The sequence below is a fragment of the Accipiter gentilis genome, chromosome 6 (genome assembly GCF_929443795.1).
Source record: "Accipiter gentilis chromosome 6, bAccGen1.1, whole genome shotgun sequence".
Classification (NCBI taxonomy): domain Eukaryota; kingdom Metazoa; phylum Chordata; class Aves; order Accipitriformes; family Accipitridae; genus Astur; species Astur gentilis.
The window spans coordinates 5,626,411-5,638,116 of NC_064885.1; the positions used below are offsets into that span (position 1 = coordinate 5,626,411).

At 56.3% G+C, this 11,706-nt stretch overlaps 1 protein-coding gene across 4 annotated transcripts in view; it reads left to right on the forward strand.

The window, feature by feature from the left end:
- Positions 1-9,889, forward strand: part of SSH2 (slingshot protein phosphatase 2) — a 104,755-nt gene extending 94,866 nt beyond the window's left edge. For 3 of the 4 annotated variants that reach the window (XM_049801691.1, XM_049801688.1, XM_049801689.1), the window contains 2 exons: positions 1,209-2,055; positions 3,357-9,889. In XM_049801691.1, the coding sequence (XP_049657648.1) occupies positions 1,209-2,055; positions 3,357-5,336 (2,827 nt within the window). In that variant the 3' untranslated portion in view covers positions 5,337-9,889. The remainder of the gene's footprint in view (positions 1-1,208; positions 2,056-3,356) is intronic. The other variant, XM_049801690.1, reaches the window with a different exon arrangement.
- Positions 9,890-11,706: the final 1,817 nt, after the last annotated feature.

The window sequence follows — 11,706 nt, forward strand, 5'->3', positions numbered from 1 at the left end:
GACAAGCCTGGTTCTGCTGCCAGTGTCAAACTTTGCTCCAAAACCCGTTAGAGACAGAGCACATGCACCCCAGAGCAATGCCTTTTGGCCTCTAGTCTTGACGTTCCTCTCCTCTGAAAGGACCCGATTCTGCCCTGTGTCATACAGGAAGGTTGTAGCTGACTGTGGGATTGGAAAGCTAAATGTGTGATGGATTATTTTCCTTAGCTGTTGGGCACCCACAGCTAAACTGGTACATTGTAATTAGTTCAATAGCATCTGTTAATTAACTTACTGCGGCCAATGGATGTGTCTGGGAGCGTCTGCTCACGCTAGCAAGGGACTGGAGAGGTTTTGCAAGGTCTACTGCAGATCCAAGGACCTTTCAGTGGTATCTGCTCTCCTCCTAGGGGCAAACGGTGGAAGCACAGCCCTGTGGCCACGGTCACTCAGCAGGGCCCTCGTGTTTCACTTGGAGAAGTTGCCTCCTTTGCTCTCTGTAAACCCGGAGGCATGGGCCGGGTTGTTTGGCAGGTGCAGATAAGGAAGGTGGTGCAATGCCGCTGGCAGTTGTTTGGCCTTGTGACTGCTCAGACCTTCCTAAAGGGGCTTTCCAAGAGCTGGAGAAGTCTTGAGCTTCCTTCCTGTGAAAGGCAGGTGCTGTTTTGGGCTGCTTGTTGTCTGTTGAGGATGTCCTCTGTGTTTTACACACACCCATACCCACATCCACTCGCTCCACCCTACCCCCGTGGTTACCAGAGCCCGGTTATTGATCACGGAAGCTATTCAAAGAAGGAGTCACAAGGGAAATTGGATTTCATTCAGTGTCCGCCATCCGCTCACGTCCAGGACTAGGGGACCCTGTCTCTTCTGGTCATTGCTAAGCTGCTAGCAAATGGAAAAGTGCTTGCTGGCTAAGAAAGGACCAAATTCTGTAGTCAATTAGACATTGCGTTTGTTGAGTAGACCGATAAAATACTGCTGGGGAATGTGTGTGGAGCAGAATGGTGCCGTGGCACTTAGCTACTGGGAAGTGGCTGGTTATTGGATCAACTTCTCCAGCAGCCGGTTTGGCCCTGAACTGTTTAAGTGAAGCTGCAGTTGTGGTCAATGACTCCAGTGTTTGGCACGGTTTTTCATGTAGGTTGCATCCGCTTACAACAAGGTGGGTCTGGCTCCGCTATGTGAAAACACTACTCAACGTTTTCGTTTGCTTTTCTTCCCCACAGCAAACAGCGGCATAATAAACTGTGGCGCTCGCACTCAGACAGTGACCTCTCGGACCATCATGAGCCCATCTGCAAATCTGGGCTGGAGCTGAACAAAAAGGAGATCACCACCTCGGCTGACCAGATCTCAGAGGCGAAGACCAACGACAACCAGCAGCCGATGTCTCCTATCTACTCAGCTGAGCTAGACAGGGAGCAGCAGCTCCCAGAGGATGCGAACATGATCGAGGAGGAGATGTGTGTGAAGGAGAGAAGGATCCACCTAGAGTTTACATGTCGCGACTTCCACGCTGAGCAGATGGAGGACAAGCTGAACCTGAACAATATCAATGGCTGTACGGCAGGTTGTTGTGTAGACTCTGTGCCCCCTGATAACTGCCATGCTTCTGAGGCCTTAATGCAGCTCCAGCACCCCTTGGAAATAACAGAGTTTCCTGATTTGACAGTGGACGATCTAGAAAAAGATGCCCTTAAGCTTGATATGAACGTGCACTTGGTTCCCATGGAAGAATTCACTTCGTGCTTAAAAGACTTTCCCCAATCCCCAAACCAAAATTCCCAGAGTCTCCAACAGAATCCGCAGCCTGAAGTGACCGACCTCAGTACAGACAGGATTGATTTCTTCAGTGCTTTGGAGAAATTCGTGGAGCTTTCCCAGGAGAGCCGGTCGCGCACCTGCTCCCATTCCAGGACGGAAGAGCAAGGGAGTGGAAGGAACGGGGTCTCCAGGGTGCCCGTGCTGGAAGTGCCGCCTGCTGCAGATGGGGGTGCAGATGCTCAAAGGAACAGCTCTGGAAACTCTCCTCAGGCATCGGATGACTCTTCCACAGATGAAGAACAGCAAAAGGTTAAAAATAACTTGCTCGGTGTTTTAGGAGCTGCTGCTCAAACCTGTCTGCGGGTAGTTCTCTTGCTGTGAGGTTGCTGTGGACAGGGGATTTTCTAGTCCCGGCATTCACTGAACAGGGTAGCCGTTTGGGGAGGGATTGCTAGATGCTTCCCCTCTTCTTCACTTTTAGGTACTCACCCTCTTCTGCACTTTTTCCTTAAACATCTGTTCGCTGGCCGTGGCAGGGCACTGGCTGAGGCAGCCTTGACCTGACCTGCTGTGCTGCTCTCACGAGAAACTTTATTTTTGAGTTTTGCATTAGGAAAGCAGATAGGTGGGACTTGACCCACTAATGCAGCTGAACCCTGAACAGCCAAGGCCAGCCAGCATCCCAAACCTGCGCAAATATTTATCTGACTTGAGAAATCCACCAAAGAACGGGACAAAGCTGACACCTTTCCCTGATTGGGAAGCACCAGCACTGGGATAGTAAATCAAGGTAGATGTAGAGCTTCCACTGCTGGAGAAAGCAAACGAGCTTGCGCAGGCCTCGGGTGGTGGGATCAGGGATGTCATGGCTCACTTCTCTCCTGGGTAGAAAGATGTTCCTGACAAAATTTAGTAACCTCTGAATTGAGGTACCTTTCTCTTATAATTGCTTCCTACCCTCCAGGACTCTCACAGGGATTGATGATATCCGGGGCCATCATTTTCTGGGAGCCTCTCTTATTTAAATTCCACGCTGCATTGCTTGAATCTTTTCCATCTCCATGTGAGGCAATAAGGCTCTTCCAGATATAATAGGCCAATGCTCTCTCCAGTGATTTGGCAGAAAGCGAGTGTCTGTGCGGATGGGGGAGCCTCTCTGGCCATTTTCCTCCGGGAAACCAGAGCATTTCAGTGCTTGGTCATTCTTTATGCTGTACTTCTTTTCGCTCCTGTACGTGAGCAGAATCTTTCATGTTTTCAGTTCAAAACTGCGCTTTTAGCAGCAGCAGGATTTCTTTTGTTAACTGGACTTTTCTTTATTTAAAAAAATAAAAAGGCTAAATTTCCCTTAGAATTAGTCTCAACTAAATGAAAGTTCTTAGATCTCAGTCTAGGTGAAAGTCCATCCTGGAAGATGTTAAATGCAGTCTCAGAGACAATTAATGCTTCTGCGTTAGTGATCGCGGCACTTGTAATGTATCCCCACACGCTGGCACGTGCACTTTTTGTTCCTTTGGGGTCGTGCACCCCCATTTCCTTTAAGCTGCTGCCACTTGCTCTACGTCAGCACAACTGATCCATTTTGTCATTCTTCTGTTTCTGTGTTGCAGGAGGTCCCCGAGCTACCTAGCACAGGCCATCTCACGAGATCCCACTCGGAAAATGCCATTTCTGTGAAGGAAATTATCACAGAGATCGAGTCAATCAACCAGGGAGTAGGAGCTGCCCAACAGAAAGAGGGTTCAGCCAACCTCACCCAGACACCAAAGAGGAACACTGTGCATGACTTGCCGGTGGAGGCAATTTGGGCATCAGAAAGGGCGGACCAGAGCGAAGGAGCCTGTGGACACCAGGAAAAGGAGAAGGACCCTCTGCAAGCTGAGCAAGAAGCCGCCCCCTCCTTGCAGCTGTCTTCTGGTAAATCAGACCTGGAGGAAAGCAGCCCTGGGGGCGAGCAGCAAGAGCCTCATGGCTCCGTCAATCCTGAGCCCAAGTGGTGCCCTGGTTCCGTCCGGCGAGCCACCCTGGAGTTCGAGGAGCGCTTGAGGCAGGAGCAGGAGCACACATCCCCGGTCTGCATCTTACCGACCCGCAAGAACTCCAGGAACGATTCTCCTGCTGCCGACCTCCTGCCGCGGGGGAAAAGCGAGGAGCCGCCTCTGGAGCTGGCTCCGGAGGGTGACAAGGCACGGGGTCCAGGTGCTGAGGAGCTGCTGCTGCCTCCTGGGGCAGAGCTGCCTGCAGGCAGACACTTGCCTGCACCCCTCGCCTCCCCTGCGCAGGAGTCCCTGCCTGCAGAGCCCAGCCCGGGGCAGGAGGGAACGGCACAAGAACGCAGGGCGCTGGTCTCATATGATGGGACGGAGGAGCCACCCCTGCCCTCTGTCGTCCCCAGAAGAATTGAAATCGTCGAATATGCTGCCACGGTCAAGTCTGCAGAGCGCCCCGACGCAAGCTGTGAGCAGGGCAGGCTGCCTGCGGCCGTCCCGTCTTTAGATGAAAACTTGAACCCTTCGTTGTGCTCCGAGAAGGCACCGACCTGTCTCAGAGCTCTGACACTGGTAAATCTCTCACTGCCGGAGCACGCGGTACACAAGCAGGCTACCTTCACTGTGGGCAGCCCCAGCGAGGAAGGTGGTGGGTTATCTGTTCACCTCAGTGCTGCTTCTCTCTCTGCCCAGGTGACCTCCACACCTTCGGCCAGCCTAGAACGCTCTTCTTACCCCTGCGTAATTCAGCTGGAAGGCGTCACCGAGCAGAGCACAGGTACAGACGATGAGCCGGTCACGTCTTGTGGCATTGAGGGAGATGCGACTCTCCCATTCAGGGACAGTCCCAAGCCTCTCTGCAGGGGGGGTGCCGGCACCTCGAGGCAGCTGAGCGGCGAGGACTTCACTAGCCAACGCGCTGAAAACGTGGACCTTCTGGACATCTCTTTCCTCTGTTACGGCCTCCCCCACAGCTCCAGCAGCCGCAGCGTGGAGGAGCGCAGCAACAGCCCCGGGCTGGTCAAGCAGCGAGCGAAGGAAATAGAGGCTCGGATCCGGCACGCGGGGCTCACCACGCCCTCCCATATGAAACGCTCGGCATCCTTGGCCAAACTGGACTGCCTGGACCTCTCCAAGGACGACCTATCCGAGAGGCGGTCGGCCTCTTCTGATGCCAACCCGGTGCTTCTCACCTGCGTTGCCCTCGGTCGAGGCCTTCGCAGGGGGAGTTTGGAGAGGGGCTCGGAAAGCGCGTGCGGAAAGCATCGCCTTTCCTCCCCTGAGCCCGCTAAGCATTTTGTGGAACAGCTCAGAACAGCCGAATGCATTGCCCAGAGCAAGCCAGTGGAGAGGCCGCTAGCTCAGTACGCCAAAGAGTGCGGCTCCAGCCAGCAGAATTTGTTTTCCAGTGCAGATCCAACGTGGACTAGCTCCGAGGAGGGTCCTCCGCTGCTCCAGGTGCAGGTCCTGGACTCCTTGGCTCCAGCTCAAGGTCTGGCTGTCGCACCTCGGCAGCAGCACGGGAGAACTCACCCTCTGAGGAGGCTCAAAAAGACCAATGATAAAAAGCGGACAACCAATCCCCTCTACAATACTATGTGATCCTGAGCCCTCAGCTGTGATTTCTTACCGAGAACCCGTGGTGTTGCGTTCACGCAAGGGGCAGGTGTAATATAAGGAACATGCACTTTATTGGTTAATTTTATATATATTGTCATTTTACTGTTCCTGGCGCATGTAGGTGTGGGTTGGTTCTTCTGTGTGTGACTCTGACTGCAGGACTGTTTGGGTTTTGTTTTTTTTTTTTTAATTTTTTTAACTCAGATAACCTCAAATGTTCTTTTTTTTTTTTTTTTTTTTTTTTTTTTTTTTTGTAGTTTGTTTTAAAAGAACACCTTTATCCTGCAAAAATTGATGTTGGCTTGCTTTGGCAAGGTGGAGTTTTGCTTAGAACCAGATCCTAGTTCCTAACTTGAATTTTCCCCATGCCTTGAAATGGTGCTGGGCAGTTGTTGGGGTGAGAGCCCCCATAAATGTGAAGGCTGTGCCAAGGTCCCCTTTGTTTGGCCTTTCTTTTCTGCAAACTGGAACTCCACAATGCTGGCAGATCACTCACAAAGCTGCTTCAGGACAAACTCCCGAGGCTCGGTTCAGCTGGTGCATCCCCAAAAGGAGCACACAGGGGTAAATATTCCCGACGGATGGGCTCTGAAAACCCAGGGCAGCCTGGCACCGAGATCAGCGCTCCCCTCCCGCTGGGGGTCATGCAGAGCCCCCCATTTTGTGGTGAGGTGGAGCAGAGTTCCTCCACAAGCTGCCAAGCTCACCTCTCCTCGGCTGCCCCAGACCAGCGGGTGAGAGGAGGAGAGCCCCCAAAGCCAGAGTGTTCTTTTAAAACAAACGCCTCGTCAGGGTTTTAACCCTCCCATTACTTGAATACTGCTGTGGGCCTATCCAAGTTCATGGCCATATCATCTGTCCTCTACCCTCCTGCTGCCTCCCCTCCACCCGAAAGCTGTTCTTGTCTCGTGCTGCCTGAGTTTTCCTCTCCCCTCTGCCATGCTCGCAGGCACTTCTGGTTGCTCACAATCCTAGAGGCCGTTATAATTGTTACACGACGTATTGCCCCTACTGAATGCAAAGCTTTGTCCACACTGCTGTCACTCCTAACACTCGGCCCGGAGGGAAGATCTTTTCTGGAAGTTTTTTCCTTTTTTTTTTTTTTTTTTTTTTTTTCTAAATTGTATATATGGTATTTATATAGATTTTTTTTTTCCTTGTTCCTACTTTTTTTTTTTAAAAAAAAAAAAGGGCAAGACTGCATTCTGTAAACTGGAAAACAAAACCACCTTACTCAAACTCAGTGCTGTTCATTGTAATCTGCACAGAAGTGGGAGTGGATTTGACATCGTAAGCTGTCTTCCCTTTCCAAAAGTGAGCCTCGATGCCAGCCTTTGCCAAATGTGTCCCTTCTCCTCCAGTCCTGCGTGAAACCCCTGTTACCCCACTGTGGGAGGAGGACTGCCTATCTGCCCGTTTCCTTCCCGCTTGAAGCTGGATTTCAGAAGTGCCAGTCAGACGTGGAAAGCCATCAGCCACTCTGAGCCATTCTGCAGGTTCTTACTTCCCCAGAGAACCTGCATTTGAAGGGTCTGCTCTAAATTTCAGCAAATTATTTTCTGGTTCCCGAGCAGTTCGGCTAAATCAAAGCTCCTCTTCTCCAGCCGTGCATATCAGCAAATTGTATGTGTGCCGTAGGAGCGGAGAGAAAGGCACTTGGCCGTGGCAGGCGAGCTCTGGGTCCTGTCCGCAGTCCCGTGGCAGAAGAGCACGTCTGAGCTGGTGCTTGGCTCTGGCCCAGACCTGCCCTCTGGGGAGGAGCGAAGCAGAGAGAAGATGCAGAATGGCTCCAGCTGCTGAAAGCCCAGCGTGGAGAGGACACAGGACACGGGGCTGGGAGGAGCAGTAGACAAAGCCATGCTTAGAAAGCAGCACTGATGCTGCGGAGCCTTGCGGGCTCCGATGGGACAAGCTCATCTTGAGCCGGAGAGGAGTGCACAGCACCGGAGCGCTGTGGAGTATTGGGAAGCAGCGGGCGTCTGCCCTGGGGAAGGGGTGTCCCTAACCCCCCAGCTTGCCAGCAGCAGAGGTTAGCCTAGCAGTTTGCAAGGTAACGCGAGCCTGGGGAGGAATCCTGCCTCGCTGTCCTCCTATAGATCCCAGGGATCTTCCCGCGCTGCCTTGCAGAGCCCGTACTTGCAGCTTGCGTGCCCGCAGCCCGGGCATGGGGCCGTCAGCGTGTCTGTCCTTCTCCAGCAGCAACGTGCTCTTCGTCCTTCCTTCCCTTTCTGAGGAGCTTGAGCTCTGCTAGAGGGGGGTTGTCACCCGCGCTAGCTGAACACTGGAGCGCAGCCCGAAGTAGCCCAGCAGGGCCCTGTCTTGGGTCAAATAGCACATCATCCCAGGCCATTTCAGTCGCTAGAAGTCACGGCAAGTCCCTGGCCCAGGAGGCCAGATACTTTTTTGGGACACTGAAAGATATTTGGCTTCTCCTAGCCCGCTCCAGCTGGCTTCGGAGCCGGGCAGGCAGTATAGAAAGGCCAAGTGGCTCGTGTCATCTTGTGAAGGGCAATTTCAGTCCTTGCCTCCCCCACAAACCTCACCAGCCCCTGCTGCCTACCGTTCCTGACCCCAAGGACATATCTGCCTGCCCCTCTGCGGGCAGAAGGGACGGGGTGCCACCAAGCCTGCCCTGTGTTGGAGGGACCATGCTTGGCTGGCAGCCTGTCCTGGTGACAAAAGATCTGCCTGGGAGGGGAAAGCCCCTTGTATAATTTGTTCCCTTGAGAAAGAGAGGAGGAGCAGGACGGGGATTGGGTTTCTTTGCCCAGCTTCAACTCGGGAGAAGTGCCCTGTAGGAAGGCTCTTCCATGCAGACCAGAATTGCTGCTTCCTTCCAATACTCTACTGCTGTCTGGGTGCTTCAGCTGGAGAGAGCAGCAAAGGGGCAAAGGCCCTCGCAGGGAGGTGCTTCGCTGTCCCCTTGTCCTCGGCTCCGGCCCAGCACAACTGTGGTTTTTCTCTGGGAAGCATGCGGACAGATGGAGGGAGTCCGGGAAGGTGGTTTTCTTACAGAGTTATGAAGGCCTTGGAGGTCTGGAGGCTCTGACCTGGATGGCAGAAAGGGGAACGGGCTGAATGGGCATGTCGTGTGCAGCTCTCTGGGGGGTCCTGGGTCCTCCCCGGCCAGCGTCTGGGCAACGAAGCCACCCAGGCCCTGGCATCGGAGGTCTCTGCCTGGAGACGGTTGTCCCTTCTCCATGCTGGTGACTCGTGGGTGGGTGGCAGCTCGCTCCTGGTCCCCGTGGCCACCCCACGAGAGCTTCTTGTGACCCGCTGAGCACCACGGGGAGCAGCATCTTCCCCGGCCGGGAAGGAGCGGCACCTCCAGAGCACGTGGCAGCTGACAAGCCTTGCTGATAGGGGGGAGTGTAGGTGAAACCTGTTGTTTTAAGGGCATTTTTGTACAAAGCAACTGTTCTTTTGGTCTCTTGCAAAGCCCTCTTGGAGGACGCTTTATTGTTTACATTGACTCCTGTACAATATCTCAGCCATCACCTCCCCCCTTGCCCGCCCCATCTCCGGCTGTACTGTAACGTGTGAGCCTTGCACAAACGGATAGCGTGTGCGTGAAACTGGTTTTTACACTGCGTTCTGTTGCACTCGATGGTGTGTGTGCGTGTGTGCGTGTGTCCGGTCTGCTTGAGAAGTTGTGACATGTACAAATCTCTCCCCTTTCGGCCCTTTCCCGGGGGTACGGTCCCAGTGGGTGGCAGGGGGGTCAGGAGGTGACGCCGTTTATGGCTCACTTGGGTGTCTAAGGGGACAGGGATTAGCTCCCTGTCCCTCTACCAGCAAAGGCCTGGTGGAAGGTAACCCACCCCAGCTCCGGCTGCTGCCGGGGTCCTCCCGGGAGGAGCGAGCCGCTGGGAATCGGCGTGGGCACCGGGGCACTGCATCTGCCCGGGGGCTCAGAGAGCCCCGCAGCTCTCCCAGCCCGGTGGCAGGAGGAAGCCATACCCACCGCAGGTCCCCTGCTCCCGTCACGGTGTGTCCTGCCTTAATCTGGTCCTAGCTCCATGCAAACCCCCGTGTTTCTCCCTAAGGGAGGGACCCCCCGAGCCTTTGCTGGCGTGGGGCAGAGGCAGGCGCTGGCCTGGCGCAGGAGGGGTCCGGGCTGGGCAGAGGGCTCTCGGTTGCCCTCCGGTAGCGTTGCCAGAGGTGCTAACAGCCCGCCCGTGCTGCAGACATCTCTGTTGGCACAAAAGCAGGTGCCGGTGCCTTTTCTTTTCCTTTGTGGAGATGCGATGTCCGTGCGCTGGTTTGTAGGGATCGCTCCAGGGTCGGGCAGTCCAGCCACACCGTGTGCTGGAGCACGAGCCCTCGGGGGCGGCTGGTGGTGGAGTTGCAAACCGGGGAGGGGAGCGCTTCTGTCCGCCCCTCCTGGATCTTCCTTGGTGGCTGGGATCGTCCCCTTTCCCCCTAAAGACTTTATGAACCGATGTGCTCAGCTGTTTTTAAATGTGAACTTGTGCACTGATGTGCAGATTCAATGTTCTTGTTACCGAATGAATAAAGTTTTATTTTGAAGATGACGCAGGCGTGCTGCCTCCTGTTTGGGATCGGAGCTGGGGACGATGAGTGATCTGCGCTGCTGTCGGAGCACAGGGCGGCACCGGGGGTCTGGGGAGCCACAGCGGGGTTGTTCATTTGTGTCTGCCGCCAGAAGCATAGATGGACCCATCCTGCCCCAAGCGATCTGTGCAGGGGACAAGGAGCTGTGCTCCCAAGCAAGATGCTCTTCCAGGTCCCGCTGAGATTGTAGGCAAGATGCCGGGGGTTGTGAATGTAAAAGTTTTGGGACGCTGTGGGTGCCCCGGCTGCGCTGCTGCAGGCAGAGGAGCTGTAGGGAGAGTCGCGGGGTTTAAGCACAAAGCGGGACGCGACGTTTTAGCAGGGACCCTGGACCGGACCCACCGTGGCCGGCCAAGGAGCCAAGCCAAATCCAAGCACCGAATAACCGCAACACAAGTGGATCTCTGCGTTGGGAAACAGCCCATCACGGGCGAGTTGATTTTGCTCCATCGTGTCCCCTGTCGTGGCAAGAAAGCGTGGCACAGAGGTCTCTGCGGGCTCCCTCTGGCCTGCCTGGCTGTGGGGAGCAGCGGGGCTGTGAGCAAGGGGGTCCAGAGAGAGCCAAATCCCCCAGAGCTCACCCTCGCCTTCCCTGTGCGAAGCTTCCCGGGCTCAGCGGGCACCAGGGCGTGGGGCCAGGGATGCAGGACCATTGCTGCAGGGCACGGCGGGACTGGCAGTGTCCGTGGGGTCCCCCATCCCTTCCCAGTCCCCCCAGCACCACCTGGGGAAGGGCTTCCCGGGGCCTTTTCTCCGCTTGCTGGGGATGTGGCTTGGAGTTGGGGACATAGGACATGGAGCTCGCTCTGTCCCCAGGCTCCGAGGGCAGAGCGAGCCAGGGCCATGGTGGGACAGGGCAAGCAGGGGGTGCCTCTGCAGCCCCCCTCCCTCCCTCCCTGCCACCCCTTTGGCCGGGCAAGCAAGGATGTCACCTTTTCCCTGCCTTTTTGCCAGCTGCCCCCCTCCCGCCCGGCTCAGCCAATGCTCGTCCTGCTCCGCTCGGTGCCCTTGTAGGGTCCAGGGCTTTGCTGCCTTTCCAGGAACCACGGGCTCCCCTCCCACGGGTCCCCGAGCCCTACAATCCCTTAATCCCCTTGGGCCAGGGCATCCCTGTGGGGCCGGGCTCTGCTAAATCCCAAATCTGGCTTCCGAACGTGCTTGTAACCATCCCGCTACGGCAGGGCTGGGGTTGACGTGGACTCACCCCCGTGGGTTTGCAGCCCCCTTTGCTCCTGGGGGGGGGGGGACGGGACGGGAAGGTGGTGAGCCCGTGGGGTGCTGTGGGTGTCGGGACCCCCGGGGCCAGCCCACGGCCTCCGTGGGGCTGAGCTGGCCCCAGTGTGTGGGGAGGGGGACCCGTGGGATGCCCAGCGAGCCCTGTGTCCCACTTGAGCCCTGGGTGGAGGTGACCCCCGGGGTGATGGCAGCCGGTGGGGGGGGGGGGGGGGGGGGCAGAATTGTCAAGAGCTCTTGGTTTTCCCCAACGCTTTAGGAAAACGCTGCCTGGCAGGAGAGGGCAGAGGGGCTTCTCCCCCCCCCCCCCCCGCACCGAAGGGCTCCCATACACCGTGCCAAGGCGGGGGGGGGGGGGAGCTACGGGCACCCATGGCCCCCCCGCTTTTGAGAAGGGACCTATGCCAGGACTGACCCCCATCCCTGCGGGGTGGGGAGGGGGGGGGGAGCCGGGCAGGGTGCGGGGGCAGGCGGGGCCGTGCCGGGGCCCCCCCCCCCCCCCCGCCTCTCCCGTCCCCTCCTCCCGGTGCCCGCCGCGGGGGGG